Source organism: Orcinus orca, chromosome 10, assembly GCF_937001465.1.
Source record: "Orcinus orca chromosome 10, mOrcOrc1.1, whole genome shotgun sequence".
Taxonomy (NCBI): domain Eukaryota; kingdom Metazoa; phylum Chordata; class Mammalia; order Artiodactyla; family Delphinidae; genus Orcinus; species Orcinus orca.
Genome location: NC_064568.1, coordinates 81250513 through 81276944, shown reverse-complemented (window position 1 = coordinate 81276944; position 26432 = coordinate 81250513). Strand labels below are relative to the sequence as shown.

Below are 26432 nucleotides of genomic sequence, written 5' to 3'. Positions count from 1 at the left end.
TGGGCTGCCCTGCTCCGCTGCCCGCGCACTTCCCTGTGGAGGGCTAGGGGCGTGCAATTTCTGTGTGCGCGAGGGACAGCCCGGGTGAGGTCAGCCCGGGGTGCCGAAGGCCAAACTCAGCCTAGTATTCGGCTCAGTGAACTTACGCAAACTTGAACAGGACTTAACTCAAATTTAGAGTTGAGACCCTAAGGCAAGCGGCCCGAAGGCATCGAATTGGGTGCCCGGGACGGTCACTACACGATCCTCGGCGACTGTGGTTAGAGTCCCACTCCGGGATTGCAGGGAGACATTTAAATTCCACTATCGTCACAGGCTGTTATAACGACTAAACTTTTTAAAGACACGGTCCTGGAGGTTGAGAAAAAGAGGCGCTCAGGAGAGTAGCGGCAGGAGAGAAAACAGCCCCCCCCAACGCCCGTCTCACTACAGATCCCATCATGCAACGCGGGAGGACGTTGCGGCTCTACGGCGCCGAACCCCGAGTCCTGCGGAGACGGATCCGGCAGCGCCCTGGGATTTGTAGTCCGCCGTTCCGCGTAGAGCACCAGCCCTCACTTGCCGTCCGGACCCCACTTCTTACAGCCCAAACACCTGATTTCATTTCCGCAGAAGGCACTCTTGTTTGTCAGGCAGTGTATTATTTTCCCACACTTTACATTGTTTTAAATACTGAATTTTGCATGCTCTCTGCTCTGTGTAAACCTAGTCTTGGGGCTTCTTACCTTCATTCAGCAAACATTTATGTAGTTTCTAAAGTTTCTACTAGGTGTGGGGTACTAATAGTCATCAGGTTTCCAAGATCCTACTCGTGGTTCTCACGAGTTCACAATAGTTTAAATCTCTTATCCATTATTTTCTTTTATTGTATTTATTTAGATCTTAGTAATGCAGTACATTCTTCTTCAGAAAATAGAGGCGAAAAAAAATGGGAGGGGTGCAGAATGGTGAGCTACAATAAGGAAGCCCCAACTGCTGTCTTATAATATTAGAATCCACCCTTCCGATGGGTTTTTCATTTGCATCCTAAGTCAGCTACCTATAAAAAGTACATTCTTGTTTAACGGGGACTAAAAATTTACTAGTTTTCAGTTTTTAAAAGAGACTAGGGCTTAGGTCTGTTAAGGATGATTTTCCTCCCAATGACCTCTTTTAAATTGTATTTTGAAATTTAAATCAGGAGAAAGATTAGATGTATGGATTTATAATAGAAGAAAATGTTATATGTGACTAATGAATACAAAAGATCAGTTTTGCAAATGAGGAATGGGGTATTGAAATATTTTCAGAACGAGTCTGTTTCATTAAACTTGTTGAATGCTTAGTCAGTTAGCACAGATGATTTCTATTATTCTAGTAAATAAACAAAAAAGTTTAATAAAATAATAATTCGTATTTTTATCAATAAATTGAGCACCTATTTTATTAAAACGCTGTTATGTTTCATAGCTACTAATTTTCAATTTTAGGTCAGTATCCACTGTATCCACTAGGCTTCTTTACAGTGTTGTATTATCTCATCATATTATATAATACGTGGTTATAATTTTCCCGAGGCTAGGACTATGGACCTAAGCCACTTACTAGCCCAATGGACCCTTGTTAAAGGTAGATCAAGACAGTCCATTTGCCAGTTGCTTGGACAACTGAACTTGACTAAAACTGATCATTTTAAATACTTTAAAAATCACTTTTTCTGGGAGTAGTATATGATTTGTCAGGCTGCCTCCTGTCTCCCTATCTTTTCATTGACAATGACGTTCAATTTTCATTTGCCATATGGTTTGGGTGTTATATAGGTAAACATGAAGGTAGATAAATGTTATACGTTTGCCAAGTGGCCAGATGACCCTTTCCCATTTGAGACAGGAAGTCTAAGGAAGTTTGTCCTGTATCTTGTAGGTTTCTTAAACAGAAGCAAGAAGAAAGAGGGATTCAGGCCTTTTGCATAAATTCTTCCTAGAAAAAACAATCTTCTCAGTTATTAGAATTCAAAAACAAAGATAGTGAGAGAAAATTGATATGAGCTGGGGAATTTAAACTCAGAGAAAGATCCACAGTGTGTGAAAGGATTACTGTTTTATTAATTAAAACTGTTGCTTAGGACAGTGTGATTTCCCTGACCAGTAGCATCAGCACCAAAATTCTGGGGAGAGGGCCCAGCAATCTGTTTTCACAAGCTATCCCGGCGATTCTGATGCCTCCAACTAAAGCACCCTCGGCTTGGGGCAGTTATGTGAATTTAAATCGAGGACCTCGAAGCAATTTCTTTTTTCAAAGTGGTTCAGGGCCAATCCTGATAGGATGATTTACCTCCGCAATATAACTAACGACACAAGTGACAGTGTTTAAAAAGTGTTAAGTGTTAAGACTTCGTAGAACTAGTCAACACACAGAGGACGACTCTGTAGACCATTATCTAGTCTGTTCCCCACCTAACAATCCAGTCTTCCAAACTAAAGTTGCTCACAATATAGAAACTCTTGAAGTTCAAATGGATGCTAACAGGCAGTCTGGTTTTTATTTTAAATATTTTTTATTATGGTAAAATAGATATGACGCGATTTGCCCTCTTCAACCACTTTCGGTGGCACTGCAGTTACGTTTTTTAAAGCCAGGCAAGTGTGTTCACCTCGATCACCTGTAATGAGATGTCCTCCGAACGTGCATCCTCAGCCTGCACTTCTCCATTCTGATGCCCGAGGCAGTCGATCTGCAGTAAGGCGAGCGTGTGGAGCTGGAGGGCCCGTTGGCGGTCGGCGGGGGCCTCAGGGACCCTGGGCTCCAGCAGGCCCCGGGTGGAGAGCGGAGCGCGCGGCTCGGCGCCCCCCGGCGGCCCGGCCGCGGTGCAGGGACGCGCGGGGCCTGCGAGGGGAGCTGCAGGGTAACTTTTCCCAGGGAAAGAGGCCGGTCGTCCCCACCAGAAGCCTCCCTGCCTTTTGTTTGTTTTCCTGCCGGAGGCTGGAGAGCAGCCGGGTGCCCAGCCGCTCACCATGCGCGGCGCGGCCCGCGCCCCTCGGCGGCGCCCCCGGGCGTCCCTCCGCGGACCCCTCGGCCCGTCCTAGCGCGGGTCGCCCTGCTCCCGCTCCCAGGCCAGTTCGGCGCCCGCCCTCCGAGAAGCCACGCTCCCCGCAGGCGCGGGCCCCCGCCTGTGCTCGCGGCGCCGGTAAGTGGGGTGCGGATTAGGGGCTTCTGCCGGGTGATCTGTCACTCGGGGTGATGGACCGGAGCTGCGAGGGCCCCCAGTGCCGTGGCCCCGCGAAGGATCGGAAGGCGAGGGAGAGGCTCTCGGGCTGTAGTTTCTCTCCGCGGTCCTGTGGGTCTCTCCCTCTTGGCAGAAAAACTCCCGCTTCCCCGGAGTCTGGAAGATTTTGGTGTATGTTTACCTTTTGGCGTTAAAGAAGGGAAAGATCCCGGCCCGATTTGAAGCCCCATTGGTAGGATATGGAGGACTTGCTTTCGGAATTTTCCTGACTAGGCCTTTGGCTGTCCCGCAAGAGGTCTGAGCAAGAAATCCTCACACATTTATGTGCAACCATTTTTCACTGGGTTTCTTTCTGCTCTGATTTCTTTCTTACTAATCAGAGTAGACGTTATGAGAGGGATGCTGAAGGACTTTACAGAACCACTGTTTCTTTTCTAATGCACCTTTGAAAGTTTGACTTTGACACTAGCATTGAGGGCTTTACTTTTAAATTAAAAAGTAGTTGAATGCCTTATTCTGCAGAAAAGAGTATTCGTTTCCACTTATAACTAAATAAAGAGCTGCTTTTGCTAAAGCTGAATTATACTGAGAAAATATCACCCTGCATTTTGCATCCAGAGCTAGACTTCTCTAAGGTATTGGCACTTGTTTTCTATTTTTGCTTGGAGCACTCTTTGTAGCAGTTTGATAAGTACAGTTTTCATTTCTCACATTTTCCAGTGAGTGGGCTTTCAGGATGTGCCCCCAAAGTGAACTGTACTATTGCTGAATATAAAATTAAAATGAGCTTTAAATTTGTGTAGCTAACATATAAATTATTAAGAGGAATTTGTGCCTCAACCATATGTTAGCTGTGCTAAGAGTTAATGTATTCATAAATATGCACATTTGAAATAGTTTCTGAACAAAGCACTGCAATTTGGTAAAGAATTTGGCCTTCCTGTCTATTTGAGGACCAGTCATTTTGGGTGTAGAAATAAGAGCAGTGGTGGGATCCTTTATTTAAAATGATACCCTGTACCACTGCCTGCTTCCCTAAGGTCCAGCCCTTACGGTGACCCTGCCTGTCCACTTTACCTTGTCCCCTTCTCCAGAGTCAAAACTGGTGGCAGGGCAAGAGCGGACAACCACGTTTCTAAGTGAGACCAGTTTAGTTTCAGATGATGGAAGGATGTGTTGGAGGGCTGATGGAGCTTGTTTGAGTGGGCAGAGGTCTGTCCTAGCCAAGGGAACTCAGCATTTAGTCACAAAGAAATGCTTTTTTCTCACTGAAGTTTCTTACCTACAGACTGTGTGTAAGCAGGCTACCAGGATAAAGAAACCGGGCTTTGGGGGTTTTATTTGTTGACTGTTTCGCATCATCAAAGCTCTTTTTCTACTTTCATTGTTTTCATCTCATTGTTTTTTGAGGTTCCCAGTAATGGTGGAAATCCTGTCAGTCTTGAACCTTTTGGAATTCTCTTCAACAGTCTTTTCCTTCATTTCCTTCATCCTTGCTATCAATGAGTCATGAAGACCTTTGACATGTGATTTATAGAGGGCCCTCCCTCCATATTCTAATCCAGAGGCTCACGCCTCCTCTCCTGCAGACTGGGGCAGCCTCTGAGCTAGCCCCACAGCTGGCTCTTAGTAAGTCCTCATTGAATGTTTGCTGAATGAGTGGATGGATGGATGGAATGGGTGAATGAATGAATGAGACACACCTTCTGGTTTCTTCATCTTCTTGTCCATCTAGTCTTTTAAAACTATCAGTTCCTCACGTCTCTCCTTGCCTTGCAGCCCTCAGGTCCTCTCCCTTCTCAACTATCTCAAGTCTAAAACAATTTGCCTGATTTTTAAGGCCTTTCATAATCAGGCCTCACGCCTCCTATCTAAATTCTATTTTCAGTTCAGCATACATCTTCGCACTCTATGGGTGTGGTCTTCTTTCGAGCCTGCTCTACTAAGGGGGCCAGGATGGTTCCTGCTCAGATCGCTGTCCTAGAAACCCTCACCCCTCTCCCCCATCTCCTGTGCAAATCTTACCCTTCCTCAGAGGAGGAAGCTAAGTCCTCACTTCTTCTATAACATCTTCTCTAACTATTCATTTCTCTTCTCTCTCTTGCAAGTCTCCAGATACTTGTTTCTTTTAAGTTTGACTTTGACACTGGCACTGAGGGCTTGGTTTTTTTTTGGTTGTTGTTGTTTGTTTGTTTTTGGCTGAGTTAGGTCTTTGTTGCTGCATGCGGCTTTCTCTAGTTGCGGACAAGCCGGGGCTACCCTTCGTTGTGGTGCGCGGGCTTCTCATTGCGGTGGCTTCTCTTGTTGTGGAGCAGCGGCTCTAGGTGCGTGGGCTTCAGTAGTTGTGGCTCGCGGGCTCTAGAGCACAGGATCAGTAGCTGTGGCGCACGGGCTTAGTTGCTCCGCGGCATGTGGGATCTTCCCGGCCCAGGGCTCGAGCCTGATCCCTGCATTGGCAGGTGGATTCTTAACCACTGCGCCACCACGGAAGCCCGAGGGCTTATATTGATCTCTCATTGGTTTAGGTTATTTTAACCCTCTTTAGGGCAGGAGCCATATTCTCTGCATGGTCATGGGGGGTTGTGGGCTTTGAAGTCAGGCAGAATTGAGGTCGGGGCCTCACTCCTCGGTACTCATGTGGCCTTATGGATTCTCCAAGCATTAGTCCTCGCGTGTAAAATAGGGGAAATGCCTCCCCACCTGGCTGCGGCGTGGAGATGGTCTTGGTGCCTGAACAGCACCTGGAACACACCTGACAAAAATCTGCTCATCCCTCCAGTGACTGGGAGAGCCCTGAACACGTAGCAAATATTTGGTAGATGTTTGTCAGCTGACTTGGAGTCAAGTCATGGCTGGGTCTGGAGGCCCAGGGGATGGCAACCACGCAGCATCCTTAGTAAGTGTTATCCTGCCCTTACTTAAAACAGCTTGAGCTTAGCTTATTCCTGGTGACAGCTCTGCTTCTGGGATCTGTTGCTGTTTTTCCGTCTGAACCTTGCCAGGAACACGACTGCCTTTAAATTTTCTTTTTTCACTGCTTCTTTGCGGCAAGCTCCTCCGTTTCATTTTGCAGGATCTTGCTGAGTTGGAGTTGTACGTAGCACTTCTGTTTTTCTGCTTGTGAGGGTATGTGTGAGTGTATGTATTTATGGCAGGACGTGTTGCCTAGCAATTTCTTGGCAGAATTCTGGGCACAGTGACCTTTCTGTGTATGTTGATCTGTCAGCCTGTGAATAGTGTCTTAACTGTAAATTGTCTCATCGGCTCTCTTGCTTGACCATGGCCTTCTGAGAAAGGCCTGTAACTAGAGCATCAGAAACCTCCTATCTGTGGGCCTCGGTGTTTGTGGTTGCTGTAGGTGACCCGGAGAACGTGCAGAGGCGTGCGCCAGATGACTTACACGCATATCTACAGTGTAACCGTGTCCTAGGTTGTGGCTGTGCTCTCCTTGAAACAGTTTGAACTTCCCTATTAGTACACCTGTGTGTTCAAGAAAATTACCTGGTAAAAACAATTTGCTGAAGTAAATCAATTCCTGGGGCAGATTGCATTAAAATGCTAAGTTATGGAAGGAAGAAATCAGAGGCATCTTTACTTGTAGCCAGAGAAGTAGAAGAAGCAGTGGAGGGTCCCCTCGAGATGGTAACCAAGGTTGATGTGGAATTCACGCTCACTCTCTCTGCTCCTCGTGACGTGCTGTCTGATGCTCGGAAAATCCTACTGCTCAACAATCCAGGCGGAGAGCTTCCTTTCTTGATTCCTTTCAAGGAAACGGAAGCGTCCTTGCACTTTAAGTGCCTGGCTCACTGTGCTTTGAAAGTCGAAACCTCCGTAGAAAGAAGTGCCTGGGTTTGGACTCACCTGTGAAGCTGGCGTCAAATCCTGGGAGCACTGACTTCTGAAGCTGTCTCAGAGTTTGAAGAAAGCACGTCTCTGGAGAGCTGCCACTTTTTTTTTTTCTATGTAGTTTCAGGATTAGCAATACCTTCATGTACTTTTTGAGGAAGGGGAAGTGGGAGCATTTGTTACATCTTTAATCGACTATGAAAACATCTCTTATATTCACATATTTAAAACTCTGCTGCCCTGAAGGTATCAAGAATTCTGTCCGTTGGGCCACAGCATCTCAGCTGTAAAGTGAGGGTGTTGGGGGGTGATCATTCAGGTCCCTTATAGGGAAAAAAATCTGATTCTATAGTCAGGTTTCCTCAATATTATACTATGCCCGTGTTCAGCTTAGGTCCTATTAAACTGAGCATTCAATCTATGCTAATTAGCATTAGGTTATATATTATCTTACTTTACATTTTTCCTAGATTTTGTTTGTCATCCTCAGTTTTTTTAATTTAAAAAATACTGTTTTTAAGGGCTTCCCTGGTGGCGCAATGGTTGAGAGTCCGCCTGCCGATGCAGGGGACACGGGTTCGTGCCCCGGTTTGGGAGGATCCCACATGCCATAGAGCGGCTGGGCCCGTGAGCCATGGCCGCTGAGCCTGCGCGTCCGGAGCCTGTGCTCCGCAACGGGAGAAGCCACAACAGTGAGAGGCCCGCGTAATGCAAAAAAAAAAAAAAAAAAAAAAAAAACTTAAAAAAAAAAAAAATACTGTTTTTAAAATAAAATAACACAATAGTGTTATTTCCACCATGCTCTTAGTAGCCACTTGATAAGTGTACAGTGATGGCCAAGGGCTTGTGAGAGCCACGTATTTGTGAGCAAAGCTCAATGTGAGTCATTTTTTATCTTTCTATAGGTGTAGTGTGGTCTATGATAAAGTGCTGATAACATGTGACTGCTCTCGTGGTTAATATAAAAGATAATGGCCCAGAACCAAGAAGATAAAGGAGTAGTGGTGTAATGTCCAACTACATATTTCACAATATCATGAAAGTTACTATCTGCATGAGTTTGTAGCTCCGAGAAGACAATAGTTAATGGTTCCGTCCTCTCGGACACTGCCTGTGCTTTGAAAATGAATTTACTGATGATTGATTTAACTCAGACGAAACTGAGTGAGAAAAAAGTAGGTTATATATGCCTACCTTTTTTTTTTTAATAGTAAATATTTATTTATTTATTACATCTTTATTGGAGTATAATGGCTTTACAATGGTGTGTTAGTTTCTGCTTTATAACAAGGTGAGTCAGCTATACATATACATATGTTCCCATATCTCTTCCCTCTTGCGTCTCCCTCCCTCCCACCCTCCCTATCCCACCCCTCCAGGCGGTCACAAAGCACTGAGCTTATCTCCCTGTGCTATGCGGCTGCTTCCCACTAGCTATCTATTTTATGTTTGGTAGTGTATATATGTCCATGCCTCTCTCTCGCTTTGTCACAGCTTACCCTTCCCCCTCCCCATATCCTCCTACCTGTCAGCTTAGCTGTTAAAAAGCAAATGTTTTCCTAAATTGTTATAAAAGCTTTTGGAAGGATTCATAATTTTTGTGCCCTCGTCTCCATAGAGCTGTTCAGTTTTGCAGAGAATCTATGAGGGATGGCAGTAGGAGTGGGGTTGATGGTATAGGAAAATTAACAAAGTGACCCTTTATAAACCCATAAGTTACTCATTCATTAATTTATTCATTCAGCTCATCTTTATTTGGAGCATCTATTTGGGCCAACCGGGCGCCAGGTCCTTGTCTGGTTGCTGGGAATACAGTTGTGAACATAACAAAATTTCTGCCCACGGAAAGCTTATATTCTCAGGATACACGTATACGTAACCCTGTGACCCACAGGTACATGAGGATTATGTGGAAAGGGCTAAAGTGCTCTACCTGCATGAGTTTCCTGTGTTTCGGGGGTCCACACATCATGCCCTGCAGGCATGTCCTGCCGGCTGCCTGTTTTTGTAAATAGACTTGTACCGGGATGCAGCCGTGCCCGTTTGTTTCCGTGTCATCTGTGGCTGCTTTTGTGCTACAGCAGAGGATTTGAATAGCTATGCCAGAACCCTGTCACCCTCACAGCCTAACGTATTTACCGGCCCTTCGCAGAAAACATTTGCTGACACCTACTCTATTTTATTTTTATGTTAAGCCTTTATGTCCTCGATATGTTTTATTGATTTGTTTGTTGTTACACATGGTGGTGAAGCATCTTACGCTGCATGAGATCAGCCCTGAGTTAAACGTGCTGTGATATTTGAGTAGCGCTTGAATGTGTGACATGTTCTGATTCACTCCCTCATCTTCACCTCGCCCTCCCTTGCCCACCCTTAGAACAGAGGGTGGCAATCAGGTGAGCAACTGGGGCTGGGGGACTGTCACCCCAACTCATCCGCAGTTTCCCACGAGTCAGAGGAAAGTTATTCTTCCTCTAGGTCTTCAATATTTCCTTTCCCTTCAGTTCTTCACAGCCCACAGACCACATAGAATGATGGGTCCTAGTTTAGAACTAATCTACAAGCAATGGAAGACTTTACTTTAGGTTCGGGGCACAGCGCCCTTTGTGGGAGAAGTGATGGGAAGTGGTAGACCCTTCTCCTGGGATTTAGGACTTGGTGCATGAATTCTCCTTTCAGAAGCTGGGGTTGAAGGATGTGAGGGAGGTCAGGGCATGAAACAGTCTCTGGGGAGTAGAAGAGGGCAGCCCAGGTAACGGATCCTCTTCTCCCATCCTTCCAATTAAGGCAGTAGCCAGAAGCATCTTTAATGTGCTCCTTGTCACAGGAAAGGCAAAGCACGTTCCACAATAAAGGAGGCTCTTTTGGCATTGTAGCTGCTGTCCCCAAAGCAGAAAAAAACACTGGTCCAAGAGGCAAAATATTTAAAGGACATTCTTGCTAAAATGTATGTGGGCAGAAGAATTAGGTCCCAGAGAGAAAAATTAGAAATACAGATGTACTATTTTTAGTACCTTTTTAAAAGAAATGTAACAATATTAACTTTACTCTTGTAAAGTTATGAAATGTTCGAACCTAGAATTCATGCTAGTTAAGGTAAAATGGAACTCACAAATGCCAGGAGAAGGGCCATTGAGTGATTTTGCACATGATCTAGTTTTCCGATGCGGACAGGTGAAAGCAATGGCATCTTTTCAGTGGAAAACGATCAAGGCTCAGGGAGAAAAGCTCTTCACACAGGTCCGAATGGTGGAAGTGGTGCTGGTAAACCACGACTCACAGAGATGCCCACTTTTGCGTACAATTTTCTGTCTCCTATCTTAAAAAAATGAGTAATTGTGGCATTTATTCAATGACTCTTTAGCTTTGACCACCCTGTGCCTGGTTGGTTTCCCAGGTTGGGAATGAACAGGGCACCCAGTGTGAGACCCCGGCCGTGAGCAGATGATCTGCCCTACTGAGGACTGAGCCGAGGGGAGGGATTTGGGACAGACCGCAGGAAGGTTTCCGCAATGTCACCTAGCCAGAAAAACCATAGCATTCATTTCAAAGTTTGTCTGGAACGCTTTGAAAGCGAAATACAGCTGTGCTGCTCTGTGAGTTGGGTACAGCCTAACCCAGAAGCCGAAGGCCTGATCTGACGACACTGTGGGGACCTTTCTGTGATTCTTTGAGACCCAGTAATTCCAGCACCATGGTGGGAGGGCCCAGGCAGCCTGCCGGCTTTAGCCTTTCTGCAGTGTTTACTATTCTCCCATTTCAGAACTTCAGAACATTTCTGCTCAGGGCAAACAATCTGAGTACCATGACTTTGCACAGGAAGAAACAGAAGAATTCTGTTTCGAGATACTTACCAAGGGTGGCACAGAAGATACACAGCAAAGACTAAAATTCATGTTTTGACCATTCAAACCATGAGTACCTGCTAGTATAGGCGGAGCATGAGGTAGAAGAGCAGAGATGAAAGAAGCATGGTGACTGTCCGGGACAGGCCTGCGTGTCATTGACCACTGAGGAGGTGGGGACAGGGCACTGTGGCCTCTTGGGGAGAGAGCCGTTGGCTGTGTCTGTGCAGGTTGGGACAGGAGGTCCTGGAAAGGTGATGTTTGAGCTGGACTCGGAGGGAGGAAAAGGAGTAGATTCTGAGCTTTGGGGTCTGGCTGAGACAGTGAGACACTTCCTGCTCTGGAAGAGAGATGATGTATAGCACACAGGGTCCCTCTGGGGCACTGTCTGCTCTTTGCTGGCTTTTGTGCAGGTGATGGGAAAGGTGGAAACGTTGATCTGTTTTTTTTCTTAGACAAATGCCAGCTTGATTCCTGACCCAGAGAGTCACAGAACCACAGAATAACGGAGCAGGAAACCACCTTGCTTCATTAAGTCCCGTGCCCTCACCTCACAGAAATTAACCCGAGGACCAGGAGATGCTCCGAGTCACAGGTGCTCTGTGCCAAGTGGAAACTGGGACTCAGTTCCTCTTTGCCCGCAGTCACTTGCCTCCCCTGTAGGCAGTGGCTGCTGGCAAGGTCCCCGCTCGGTCCCCTGAAGTTCGATTGTAAAATGAGGCCAACTAGAGCATGGCCACATCACTGGTTTCCATATTTGGACTTCGAGCTACAAAGTACTTCTTTTAATTCCTCTCGTTCTCAGATCCTCAAAAGATTTCATAACCTTTGGATCTTTTGCAATCTCTCCCTTAAGTTTGGTGCAGTCGGCCCAGGTTCCTATCTCACTGCCAACACTTACTAATTGCATAACCTTGAACAAGTAGCTGGTGTCTCAGATTCCTTATCTGTAAAATAGGGGTAATAATAATAGTACCTACCTGGTGCCGATGTGAGGACTGAATGGATTAATATATGCAAAGCACTTATAACAGTACGGTATACATAGTAAGTTCTGAAATTATTATTATTATTACCTTTTTGGCTTATTTGATATATTAGTCAGCTACATGTGGATTGGTTATAGTGAGTGATTATCCAAGATCATTCTTGGAGTCTGAGTGGTATTTAGAAGTACTGCCCATTAACATGTTAGCTGATTCCCCAAGTTAATGGATGGGCTGTTACACCCCATTCACTTCACAGGCAGTAGTGACCGTCTATACCAGGGGCTGTGAACTCAGATGCTCTCAGGGGCAGAGGAGGAAATGTAAAAGAATCAGGGAAGCTGGTTATGTGCTTGTTAAACAGTAAGGAGTTGCTCTTCTCTTTTAAAAAGAGAACAACAGTTTTTCTTTCCCTCCAGTTTTTCTTCGCATGAGGTTTTTTCCCAGGCTTTTTCCTTTGTTACTTTTGATATAGGCAGAGGGATAGAGAAATATTTTTCTTCTAGTAAAACAAGTGGCCGTGAAGGTGCAAAAATAAATGGCAACTAAGAAAAAAAAATTAGCAACTGACACAACATTCATTTTAGGGACACAGGGAGGTTGGGGACAGTGGCGGGATAGAGGGCTCACGCTTGGCCTAAAAGGCCAGTGACCACCCTCGTCTAGCTTTTATTCCCATGGAGGACAAAGGACCTTGTGTTATTAGCTCTTCAGTTTTTCTGGAGCTACCCCAAATCTCGATATTTATATGAAAGTTCCCATTTTTAAATATAAACTCAAAGCATATCTGTGAATTGCATCCTCAGGCTGCCTGTTTGCAACCCCCCCCCCCACCCCGTCCACACAGGGTGGAATCTCCATATGCTAATGTCATCTACTGAGATTTCAGCCAGAATTGTGAAGTCTTGTCTGCTTTGTAGAGTTAAAGAGAAATACTCTCTATCGTTCAAAAAGGACTGCCTTTGTTCATTGGGTAACTAAGCATTAGATTCTTGATTTCATTCCTAAGACACTCAACTTTGTATGACTAGAAACCACAGCTGCCGTAGCTCAGATGACTGTGGGAGTCTTTGGGAGGTTTCATTGGATGGTGGTATCTATCCCCTGAAGATATCAGGTTCTAGTCCCTGGAACCTGTGAATTTTTCCTTATTTGGCAAAATAGACTTGTAGATGTGATTAAGTTAAGAAATCTGAGATGGGGAGATAAACCTACCTATCTCTAAATGGAGATAGGTTTAGTGGGCCCTAAATGGAAACACTAGTCCTCATAAGTGAGAAGCAGAGGGAGATTTGACACAGAGAGGAGTCAGTGTGACCACAGAGGCAGAGACTGGAGTGATGTGGCCATGAGCCAAGGAACACCAACAGCCACCAGACGCTGGAAGAGACAAGGAGGAAGTGAGCCAGTACCTCTGGAGGAGGTGCCAATACCTTGATCTCGACCCAGTGATACTGGTTCTGGACTCTGGCCTCCAGAAACGTGAGAGAATACATTTCTGCTGTTTTAAGCTACCAAGTTTATGGTAATTCGTGAACAGCAGCTGTGGAAAACTAATACTGTTAGTAAGGAAAAATTTTTTTAATTGGTTTTGCCAGTGATGCATGGATCAGTAAATGACGTGTCCTTGACGAGAGAAATTAGCCATTATTTAGGGATCAGTGGCCCTAAGCCTTCCTTGAGATTTTTGGCTAGTGGTCCACATGGTGACTTCTTGCTTGTACAACTGTAGCACTCTGGCCATCTGTGCCCTGCCAGCAACTTACCCCAAGGACCATTCCCTGGTCACTGTGTGTGTTCCAGAGGAATGCTTTCAGTTGTCCTTGACAGAATATCGGATGGTGGCTTCAGCAACAAAGACTTTGGATTAGATCATATAACAAGAAACCTAAAGCAGATATTTTCAGGGATCATGCAGCAGCCCAGTGATGTCATCCAGGATTCAGCTTCTTTCTCTTAATCCATCCTCAGCAGTTGGGATTCTCATCTTGAGAGCTGACGTCTCATAATCACCAGAAGACCGCCTCAGCTCTGAATATTACAGCTTTATACAACCATGTTCAAGGCAGAAACACGGGGCAACCTCTTTGTCAGCTGTCTCTATCAAAGAGTAGATTCCCTCCCAGAGGCCCTTCTCTTCCCTCACCAGCTCACTTTCCTTTCCGTCTGGTTGCGTAGTCTGGTTGCGTAGTCCCGCTCCTAAACGGTATTCAGTGGGAAGGAAGTACAATAGAATTGTCTGGCTTGGCTTCAACGGAGCACTGTTCATGCCCTGGGGCTGTAGTAGGTGGCTGCCGTCCCTGATTGTACTGAATCGTGAATAAAATCAGAGCTGTATAAACTAAGCAGCAAGAGGAACATTGCTGTGGGGTAGATCAGCAGCGGCATCTGTCATATCGCCCTTCTTTTTCCTAGTGCGTTGTCCATCACCCTGCTGTTTTCCCAGAGCAGCAGTGAGTTTTTGTCCTTTCCTTTCAGAGTATAACATGAGTCATCATATTCAGGCCACCGCGAAAATGGTGAACAACTGAACAATACTGATCTCAAAAGTCAGTAACCACTTCCTGCTAGGATATGCTCAGAGTTGACTATGGGTTGAATGCTACTTTTTGTCTAATGCTAGTTTGAATAATACCACTTCCTTGTTTTTAGTTTAGGAAATAATTCACTAGAGAACAGAAAGCTCAGATAGTTGTCATGGTTCTGTTCTCTAGATCTGTATATAGTGTAACTAAGCCTCCTCTCTGATACTCCTTTGGACCCTTGAAACAATCACCACGGCTTCCTAAGTCCCTTTTTCTTCATGTATTCTCTGTTTCTTCAACTACTCTTCTCGTGCTTTCATTTAGGCCCCTTATTATGTTCTTGAATATCTTTCTTGAAGTTTGTCACCCAGAGTTGAACAGTAATTCAGGTGTATGTTGAGATTGTCATGTCCCTTGTTCCGGATCCGCAGCTGCCACGTTGCAAAACTCCAGTAGACACCATCCATGTAGTGTTCTGTGAGTACCCCAGAGCTGTGCGTGGTATTAGCATTGTCTGAATGCTGTCCTCCTAATAAGAACTCCAATAGTGCACTATCTTTGGGGGAAAAAAAATAAAGCAACCTTAGAGCATCTCCAGTGAGAGGTTTTGTACATATCTCAAATTCAACACCTTAGAAAACAGAACCCATTGTGTCTCCTACTCTCTATAACATTCATCCTGTCTGGTGCCTTTGTTCAGGCCTTACACATATTTCACCTGACTATTGCAGTACCCTCTGTCTAGTCTCTCTATTCTAACATCAGTTTGAATAGTCCGGGGTGGGTGGTCTCCCTCATGTCATTTCCCTGCTTAAAAGCCCCAGAGAGCTCTCCCGTGTGGCAGGGTAAAAACCAAACTCCTGCATGACAGACGTACGCCCTCACAGCTGGGTCCCACCCTAAGTTTCTAGCCATTCCCTGCACTTCCTTACTGCCCTCCGTGGCTTTTATGTCCTAGCCCTGTACTTCACAGTGGGGTTGCACATTACAGTCCCTGGAGGGCTTTCTAAATTATCAAAACTCAGTCCCCAACCTCGACCTGACTCTTAGAGGTGGGGCCCGGGCATCAGTATTTGTTAAAATTTCCCCAGGTGATTCTGTCGTTCACCCAGTGTAGGAACCGTAAGCTCTCGTGAACATGCCAAGCTCTTATACCCACCAACCTTTTGCAGAGTTTCCTCCATCTGGAATTCCTTTCTCTCCCTTTTCTGTGTAATAAAACTTTGCTCATTCTTCAAACCTCAATATTACCTCTTCTCTGAGCGGGTGTCTGATCCCTCCCTCCTCCCAAGAGTTTGTTGTTCTCTCTACCATGGGCTTATAGTGTTTCCTACGTTTTCCATGTTTGTGTTGATTAGGAGTTATTTAAAGGAAGGACCCTTCTCTTACCCATAATGTGCCCCAGAAGCTTTGCATAGTGCTTGGCCTCTTGGTAAAGTTTGAATAAAATTGTCAACCTGACTTCAGTGCCTGAAGAGAGAGACTCTAGTCTGATCCATTTTACAGTCGGTATGTAATTACCTGAAATAAAATTGAAAAGCAACCGCCACGTGTTGGTGAGGGTCAAATCTTGCCAGAGAAATTGAACTTTGTTCTATGATAATGTGACAGACAGTAACAAGGAGGAATCGTAGGGTGACTGTATACTGAATGAATGACCCACTCTACCATGATTTCAGTAAAGTTCTTCATTTTTTCAAGATAGCTTTTCCTCAGTGATCATCTATGAAGACATTGTCCCAATTATGCAGTTTTAGTAGATGAGGAACTAACTATCAGAGAAAGGCTTCTATGGTTAATAATTGATAGATATGAATTATTATTATTATATATAATGCCATTGAAAAAAAAGTGGGGGAGAGCCCACAGGCTACTGGAATGTAGATCGTTATTAAGTTTTGGTTGCCACAGTTCATCAAAGACATGGAGAAATGTGTGAGGTTTCAGAGATGAATGCCAAAGATAATTAAAGGAGTGGAAAACAGGTCCTATGAGGAAAGGTTGTGTAATTACAGCAAGAGGAGGTTGAGAGATACACATTTGATTACTAATTTGATGTACATCACATTTTCGTGAGATAGTTTCTTTATATTCACACACAAAAAAAACAAAGCTTGAGGAAATTAGCTTAAATTAGAATAGGCAGGTTTCGGTTGGACGTTAAGAAAAATACTCTAACTGGATTACAAAATGCAAATCTGATCATGTTATTTTCTTGTTAAAAAAAAACCCTGGTGGCGCAGTGGTTGAGGATCTGCCTGCCAATGCAGGGGACATGGGTTCGAGCCCTAGTCTGGGAAGATCCCACATGCCGCGGAGCAACTGGGCCCGTGAGCCACACCTACTGAGCCTGCGCATCTGGAGCCTGTGCTCCGCAACAAGAGAGGCCGCGACAGTGAGAGGCCTGCGCACCGCGATGAAGACTGGTCCCCGCTCGCCGCAACTAGAGAAAGCCCTCGCACAGAAATGAAGACCCAACACAGCCAAATAAATAAACAAACAAACAAACAAATAACTAAATAACTTTATTTTAAAAAACACCTTAATTGACTTCCCATTGTCTCTAGGTCAAAGCCTACTTTAAAAAAATAAATAAATAAAGCATATAATTTATGAGTTAGCTGATTTTTGACAGATCAAAGTTCCAGTGATTTTTTTTTTTAAGGAAGATGACATACAACAATGATTTGGGAATTTTAATTTGTTGGAAAATGAAATTATGAATGATGCAGAAATCATATGTCATATCAAAAATAGATGGAGACAAATATTAGAAAGAAAAAGAGGGGAAACAAACACAGAGCCCAAAATTGCTTATGTTGTGGCCCAAATGCTCTTTCTATGTTATGCTGAGACACACCTTGAATCCAAAACAGTCCACAATGCACAAATCGTGAAGTGGAGGAGCCATGATGTATGATGTGTTCTGTCTTATGAGCAAGTTCATACTAGGTTTTATTAAGTAAATCTACATTAAAGTGTTTAATGCTTAAGATATGTATTACCTTTTTAAAGATTTCCTTCCTCTACCATTTTGAGAATTTTTTAGACTTTTAGTCTAGAATAATTCAAACATACAGAGTTGCAAGAACAGTACAAAGAAGACCCATACCCCTTTTCCCCAATTTACCTTGTGTTAACATTTTACCCCATTGTGTGTTCTCTCTCTCTCTCTCTCTCTCTCTCTCTCTCTCTCTACACACACACACACACACACACACACACACACACAATTTTTGTTTTACCACTTGAGAATAAATTGCATATATTATGGCCCTTTGCTTACAAATCCTTCAGGGTGTATTTTCTTAGAATAAGACTATGCTGTTTCACAACCACAGGACAGGCATCAACTTTAGTAAATTTAATACAGATACAGTACTTTAATCTAGCATCCATATCCTAACTGTTTCCATTAATGACCTTTATAGTGTTTTCTTCTCCTTTAGTATAGGATCCAGTCAAAGCCTTATGTTTTTTGAAATGTCATTTGAGGCTCTCAACAAGCAAACTTCTGGGGTTAACTCTTTCCAGTTCCAAGCTCCCACCTTCCTCTCCACCCCAGATTCAAGCCCCTGTGCCTTCTTTTCTGCTCCTTGGAATGCTAGAATCCCCTACCTTACAAAACACCTACTTTTCTTTTTCCTTCAAGACTCAGTCTTTTATGAAGACTCTTCTTACTGCCCTCCTGAGCCCCAGTGGAATCAACCAAGTTAGAAGCCAGGGGGCTTTCTCCTTAACCCCTCCCCACATCCTGTACCCTCAGTGTACATGAAATATCTTAGTGCATATTCATGAGTAGGCATCCACCCACTCTCATCCTCTGCCATGAGACTCTAAGATCTTAAAAAAAAAAAAAAAGGACCGTATTTTATTGGTCTTTGTATCCCCAGATATTAACATAGGGTCTGTCACACAGGAAGTGCTTTATAAATATTTATTAATCAGCAATGGAATCTATCACTGTAAAGAGCTGCTGAAGGAAGTTGTAAGTTGTCTGATCCTGTAGAGCTTCAAAAGAAGGAAAATGCTCTTCAAACCAGGGGCCTTAAAATGGTTCTATGGGGGAAATGGGAATGAGTGGGAGAGGAGCAGGTAGGCTTGATCTCTAAAAGGTTTTCCAGTTATATGGTAGAATATGGTGAAATCAGGAATAACCTTTACAGTTCTTTTTTTTTTTTTTTTTTTTTTTTCCCGGGGTACGCGGGCCTCTCACTGTTGTGGCCTCTCCTGTTGCGGAGCACAGGCTCCGGACGCGCAGGCTCAGCGGCCATGGCTCACGGGCCCAGCCGCTCTGCGGCATGTGGGATCTTCCCGGACCGGGGCACGAACCCGTGTCTTCTGCATCGGCAGGCGGACTGTCAACCACTGCGCCACCAGGGAAGCCCACCTTTACAGTTCTTAAGGTTTCTCAAGGTCATGCAAAGCCTTCACAAAAACATAGACTAGAATTACTTCTTAATTTTGAACTAATTTTAGACTTTCAGAAATGTTACAAAAATAGTACAGACAGTTCTTAGCGATTCTTCACCCAGCTTACCCTAATATTAACATCTTCTATAACCATAGGACAATGATCAAACTCAGGAAGTTAGCATGGGCACAGTGCTGTTAACTAAACTATGACCTTATTCAGATTTCACCAACTTTTCCACTAATGTCTCTTATCTGTTCTGGGATCTTATTCAGGTTCTCACATTGTGTTTAGTTGTCATGTCTCCTTCTTTGCCTCCAATCTGTGACAGTTCCTCATTCTGTCCTTGCCTTTTATGATCTTGACACTTTTGAAGAGTATCGGTCAGTTTTTTGTAGCATGTCCCTCATTTTGAGTTTGACGTCTTCTCATGAGTGGATTGAGGTTCTGCATTTTTGACGGAACACCACAGGGGTGATGGTGTGCCCTCCTCAGAGCATCACATACAGGGTACATGGTGTCGTATGTCTTAGTCATGTTGATGTTGAACTTGATCACTTGGGTAAGGAGGTTTCTGTTAGATTTCTGCCTATAGAGTTACCATCTTTCCCTTTGACATTAATGAATGTCTTAAAGATACTTTGTTTTTTGGGCTGCTCCATTTGGCTTGTATCTTAGTTCCCCAATGAGGGATCGAAGAAACTGGGCCTGGTAAGTGAAAGGGCGGCCAGGGAATTCCCAAAGATACTTTGAAACTATGCGGATAGCCTGTTTCTCCTCAAACGTTCATCAACCAATATTTGCATCCATCGGCGAATCTTGTCTGCAATAAATTGTGACGTTTGCCTAATAGCGAATTTCTTATTTCCCTCTTTCCTTCTACATTTATTGACTGGAATTCTTCTGGAAGGAGAAGCTGCATTGACTGGATTTAGATGCAGAATGTCACTTATTCTATCATTCTTTTCTGATCTTTTGATTTTTCAGATTATTACTTTGACAGATGTATTTTTTTAATGTCTTTAGTGTTCTTATTTAAGCATTTACATTTTTTAATGTTTGCCTAAAGGCATTGCAATCACTTAAGTTATGTACTGCATTTTCTTCATTATAGGCAGACTGAATGACTCTCAATTTCATAAATGAAAAATCAATGACTTATCTTTTTCTTTATAAATTTATTTGTTTTGGGCTGCATTGGGTCTTCGTTGCTGCGTGCGGGCTTTCTCTAGTTGCAGCGAGCAGGGGCTACTTTTCCTCACATATGTGGGCTTCTCATTGTGGTGGCTTTTCTTGTTGTGGAGCATGGGCTCTAGGCACGTGGGCTTCAGTAGTTGTGGCACGTGGGCTTCAGTAGTTGTGGCTCGCGGGCTCGGTAGTTGTGGCGCACGGGCTTAGTTGCTCGGCCGCATGTGGGATCTTCCCGGACCGGGGCTCGAATCCGTGTTCCCTGCATTGGCAGGCAGATTCTTAACCACTGTTCCACCAGGGAAGTCCCATGACTTATCTTTTTAAAGAACACAACTGAAGGACTTTAAAAGAGACACACCCTACATGCAGGCCTTAAAAAATTACTAGTTCTTTGCTTAGTTTCTGAATATCTAGTAATAAAAATAATATTAATAAAATACTGTTGTTGCCTAGCCACAAACAGTTCATGGAGCACATGTAAGTTCTATATCAGGAGAACCTTAATTTAAGCATTTCTTGGCCTTTGTACGTTTACGTTGTTAATTGTAGCTGAATTACACAGAACACAGTATATTTAGCATGGATTCTTGTAGCTCAGCAATTTCCATCGACCGTAGTTATCATGTCGTGTTTGCCTACAGTGGTTAGTCAGCAGAAAGGCATCAAATTGCAGCTGATTCATTTCTGAGTCAGTGATAAAATCACTTTCCAAGAACGCTGTGTCTCATTTTATAAAACATTGGAAAAGAGCATTATTTAGACCAGAGGTTAACAAACTTTTTTTTTTTTTGTAAAGGGTACAATAATATATCCCTTAGGCTTTGTGGGCCATACAGTCTGTGTCACACCTACTCTGCTGTGTAGCGTGAAAGCAGCTGCAGACAGTATGCAAGTGAGTGGGCATGACTGTGTTCCAATAAAACTTTATTTACAAAAAAACAGGTGGCAGACTGGGGGTTACAGCTGGCCCCTGATTTAGACAGACATAGAATGTACATTAACATTTATTCTTGTCTTTCATTTTTCTCTACAGGCAGAAGACTCATCTTTGAAAATATGTATTTGGGAGATAGTCACGTTCTATTGAATACCTTGTGCTGGTGCTGCCATAGGAAAATCTGGTTACACTCCGGGGAGGTCTGCTGCGGCTGCAGGACTGATCCGCCTTGGCCCTGAGATGAGTGTCCGGCCTGAGCGGGCACACCATGAATAGATACACAACCATCAAGCAACTCGGGGATGGAACCTATGGTTCCGTCCTGCTGGGAAGAAGCATCGAGTCTGGGGAACTGATTGCTATTAAAAAGTAAGTTTTATCCTTCATGCTCACGAATCCATCCTCAGTGACACATCGTCAACATAGTTTTAACTCTATGCTCTCCATTCTTCATCTGTGAAAAGTTTCTACAGGGGAGGCATGGAGAAGAATCTCAGACATTGATTGCTGTGGGTTAGATGACTGTGAACTCTGGGATGCTCGTGTTAGAGTCTTAAACACATCCCCAAGTTAGACGCACTACTTGGCGTACAGCTCTAGTACTTGTTCCAAGGATCTTCTCATATGGGGAGGTAGTAACAAGCAGATTAAGAAATACTTTATAGGGCGCTTCCCTGGTGGCGCAGTGGTTGAGAGTCCGCCTGCTGATGCAGGGGACACGGGTTCATGCCCCGGTCTGGGAAGATCCCACATGCCGCGGAGCGGCTGGGCCCGTGAGCCATGGCCACTGAGCCTGCGCGTCTGGAGCCTGTGCTCCGCAATGGGAAAGGCCACAACAGTGAGAGGCCCGCATACTGCAAAGAAAAAAAAAAAGAAATACTTTATAGGAAAGGAAACTGAAACTGAGAAATGAAATGTTATTTTGGATCCTTTACACGTGTGATAGTCTGGTGACTACGGTTTTGCTCCCCCCACCCCACTCGCCCTTTGCAATCCGAGTCCAGACCCATTGTATTAGTTATCTGTTGCTGCATAACCGTTTACCCCCCAAAATTGTGGTTTAAGACAACTATCTCACAGTTTCTGTGGGTCAGGAGTCTGGGCCTGGCTTAGCTGAGTTCTCTGCTTTGGGGTCTCTCATGAGGCTGCAGTCAAGCTGCTAGCTGGTGCTGGGATCTCATCTGAAGGCTGGACTGGGGAAGGACCCACTTCCAAGCTCACTCACATGACTGTGGGCAGCATTCAGTACCTTGGGAGTTGTTGGACTGAGGGCCTTAGTCCTCTGCTGGCTCTTGGCTGGAGGCTGCCCTCAGTCCCTTGCTATGTGGGCCTCTCCAAAGAGCAGCTCACAACATGGCAACTTGCTCCATCAAGACGTGGAAATCAAGAAGGCACTGAGAGTCTTCAACCAAGATGGAAGTGACATCTTACTGCATTTGTAAACTAATCACAGAAGGGGTATCCTCTCAAACTGCTGTATTCTATTGGTTAGAAGCAGGTCATTGAAAGAAGGGGGGTTATGCCAGTTTGTGAATACCAGGAGATGGGGGGCTTTGGGGACCATTTTAGAGTCTGCCTGCCACACCCATCTATATCCAGTTGCCTTCTCAACATCTCCATTTGGATGCCCTGAAGACACTTCACACTCATCATACCCAAAACTGAACTTACATCCAGCATATAATGCCTATCTTGATAAATGACACATTTCCATCCCCGCAAAGCCTGGGAGTCCCCCGAAACCCCTCCCTGTGCCCCAGCACTGGTCGTCTGGTCCTATAGACTCTAACTACCAGATATTTATCTGATCCACCTACTTCTCCAATTCCCCACTGCTAACCTCCCATTCAACTCATTATCATTTACCTCCTCTGCCTCTAGAATACTTTCCTCTCTAGGGTTCCTGGCTTGCATTCTTACCCCTGTCCATTCCAGCCTGAAGGGATTATATTAAACACGTGAGACTAATTGTCAAAAATCAATTGTACCAAACCTTCTTTTCTGCCCCATTATGTCCCTTTGTCCCACCTGACTTCAGCATGCTGAGGTGTGCAGTGATGTGCCCGCCACCAGTATCCCACCTCAGGTGCACGTGGGAGACTCAACCAAGGTGCTCCTGCTTGGTCCACAGAAGGTCCCCAGCAGGACTGAGCCCCCATTGCCCACTGCAGTGTCAGCTCTGTAATGTGTCCTTTCATGGGTTTCCCCCCTCTCTGTTCTCAGGTTCCCTGCTCCTTGCCCTGGGTTCCTGGAATCACCTCCCAAATCAACTCCCTGCATCCAAGTCCTTGCCTCAGGCTCTGCTTTCAGGGATCCCAAACGAAGAGCTTTTAATGTCTTCCTATCAGTTTTAGGGTCAAGCCCCCAATTTTACAACTTGCTGCTTCACTTGGCCCCTGCCTGTTTTCTTTGGCTGCATTTCCTCCCACTACTCCCTTGCCTGCTTTGTCCTGGCCACACTGGCCTTTTGGCTTCTTGAACTCACCAGATACCTTTCTGCCCTCTGTCTTCCCATGCTACTCACTACCGCATGCCTCCGACCAGGCCAAATTCTCCTGGTCCTTCAGGTCTTGGTTGAAATACCACTTCACTGGAAGGCTGTTTCCTGATACCCTAGACAAGATTAGGTCACGTTGGGGTCCACTTTCATGGTGCCCTGTCCCTTCCCTGCATGGCACTCAGCACAGAAGTCGATGGATGACCTGCCTTCCTGCTCCGAGGTCGGTTCCATGAGCAACGTCTTGCCCATCATTGTATCTCCAGTGCCTGGGCCTCTGCCACGTGTAGCAGGGGCTAAAATATATCTGGGGCATGAATAAAGGACATGGTCACTCAGCTGGGAGACAGTGTGACATTGGGACAGACTCTCAGAGTGAGGGAGAGAGATGAGAGTTGATCTGTTACTAGCCAGCAATGAGACCCTGGTGAAATGGCATAACTTCTCTGTTTCTTAGTTTCCACCCATCCCATCTAGCTCATGGTGCTGCTATAAGATTCAAATGAGATGATGTGGTTGAAGGGCCATGAAAGAGAGAACCCTTAGATTTCTGGCCAGCTCACCAGGCTGTCTGTCTCTCCCCTCAGGCTCTGGACCAGGGGTTGGCACACTTTTCCTGCAAAGGGCCAGACAGTAAATGCTTTAGGCTTTGCAGGCCATGTGGTCTCTGTCATAACCCAGCTCTGCTGTTGTAGTGGGAAAGCAGCCATGTATCATATGGAAGCAAATGAGTGTGATTGTGTTCCAGCCAAACTTCATTTATGGAAACTGAAACTGGAATTTCAGATCATTTTCACATGTCACAATTATTATTTTCTTTTGCTTTGTTTTTCCCAACCATTTAAAAGTATAAATGCATTCTTGTCCCATGGGCTCTATAAAATCAGATGGTCGGGTGGAATTGGCCCGTGGGCCATAGTTTGCCACCCCCTGTACCGGAGTGTCCATCCCTGTGCCGTCCAACATGGTGGCAAGTAATCATATATCATTTAAATTTAAAATTTAAATTAACAGTTCGGTTTCTGTGTTGCCCTAGCCTCACGCCAGGTGCTCAGTAGTCACCTGTGTCTACCGTACTGGACAGTACAGAACATTTCCACCAATACAGAAAGTTCGATTGGACAGCTCTGGTCCAGATAAAATAAGCCTGGGGGGTTTTCCTCCAGGGCAGGGTTAGCTAATTAGTGACAGAGCAAGACAGCAGTCCAGGCCTCTTTGCAATGCCCTCGTGCTAACTCTGCTGGGAAATTTTGTGCTGGAGGATTGATTGCACTGCCAGGTTTTTAAATAAAATGCTGTTTTGGATAGTATAGTATCTGGTAGAAATTGGAACCCACTTTAAGCACTGTTCATTAGGTTCAGAACGAAAACATTTTTTTTTAAGATAAAGCATAGCCAGTTACTGGGAATAAACGTGCTATTTGTTTCTTTCTTCTCTTTTAGAATGAAAAGAAAGTTTTATTCCTGGGAGGAATGCATGAACCTTCGGGAGGTCAAGGTATTTATTAATACACAAAGGGATGATTTATGGTATGGTTGATGAAAATAGCTTTATACATGCATTGATTTATAGTTGATACAGTTTGAATTGTTTCACTGATGTTGAAAAAGGAGGCAGATGATAACATAATGCAGCTGACAGCTGAGAGGAGAAGACTGCTGTGCTATTTATGTGTGTGCACTTTTTTTTTTAGTTTTTTGGTGTGTGTGCATGTACTTCTTTTTAAACCTTGGTAATAGTGCTGTTAACTAAACCACAGATTTATTCAACTTTCACTAGTTTCTCACTAGCGTCTCTTTTCTTTCAAATGGTGATGAAATATACATAGTACTTACCTTTTGACCATTTTTTTAAAGCTTTGCACAGTTTTGTTTACATAGCAAACTGGACAACATTAGAAAATCTGTCATACCATCCAGAAGTTGAACATATGTAACGATGACATTTTGTAGCCATCTCTGGAGAAGGCTCCTCTGCACATTTTCTGCAAACAATGCCTATGCATTAAGGTTAACAACAACTCAAAGGAAAGTGGCAGGTTGCCAGGTAGATAATCAGAGAAATAGTCCAGATTGTTAGAACAGCGATAAAGGTGTCCTGTGCTAGAACCCAAAGGACTCAAAATAGATATAGAATTGCGTATTTGACCTAAAAATGGTACAGCTCAGTGGTATTAAGTACATACATAATGTTGTACACCCATCAGAATGGCCCATCTCCAGGACTCTTTTTATCTTGCAAAACTGAAACTCTATGTCCATTAAACAATAATTCCCCGTGAATCCCTCCTCCCAGCCCCTGGACAGCACCATTCTACATTCTATCTGTCGACTGCACTAGGTACCTCATACAAGCGCAATCATACAGTATTTGTCATTTTTGTGACTGGCTTAATTCACTTAGCAGAATGTCTTCTAAATTCATCCATGTGTCAGGATTTCCTTCCTTTTTAAGGCTGATTAACATTCCATTGTATGGATCTACTATATATTGTTTATCCATTCATCCATCGATGGACACTGGGACACCTTTGGCTATTATAAACCTTCCCATATCTTTAAACTCCTTTCCACTGGCTCCTTGTCTTCAGTCCATCAATGTGCCCACCGTTCTGTCTAACCAGGCTCAGCCCTCCCTCCCCTGGAGCTCCCACCCCTTCCCCTTCCGGACCTTACCTTCCAGAGCACCCCCTCCGCTGTCACTTCCTCCCACCACTGACTTTCCACTTAACTGAATCAGGCATTCACCTCTGCAACTCTACGGAAGTTGCTCTCCTAAAAGCCACCAGCTGTCAAGTCCAGGATCATTGGGACTTCCCTGGCGGTCCAGTGGTTAAGACTCTGCGCTGCCAACAGAGGGGGCGCAGGTTCAATCCCTAGTCGGAGAAATAAGATCCCACATGCTGTGCGGCGTGGCCAAAAGATTAAAAAAAAAAAGTCCCGGATCATTTTGTCAGACATTTTCTTGTCTGTGGACCACTTCCTC

The 26432-nt window shown here is 44.6% G+C and overlaps 1 protein-coding gene across 2 annotated transcripts in view; it reads left to right on the top strand.

The window, feature by feature from the left end:
• The first annotated feature begins 2909 nt into the window (after window positions 1-2909).
• CILK1 (ciliogenesis associated kinase 1) overlaps window positions 2910-26432 on the top strand; it is a 52942-nt gene continuing 29419 nt past the window's right edge. Inside the window, exons 1-3 of one of the 2 annotated variants that reach the window (XM_004285613.4) lie at window positions 2910-3166; window positions 21050-21318; window positions 24890-24944. In XM_004285613.4, coding sequence (XP_004285661.1) covers window positions 21218-21318; window positions 24890-24944 — 156 coding nt within the window. In that variant the 5' untranslated portion in view covers window positions 2910-3166; window positions 21050-21217. Of the gene's footprint in view, window positions 3167-21045; window positions 21319-24889; window positions 24945-26432 lie in introns of both variants that reach the window. The other variant, XM_033416289.2, reaches the window with a different exon arrangement.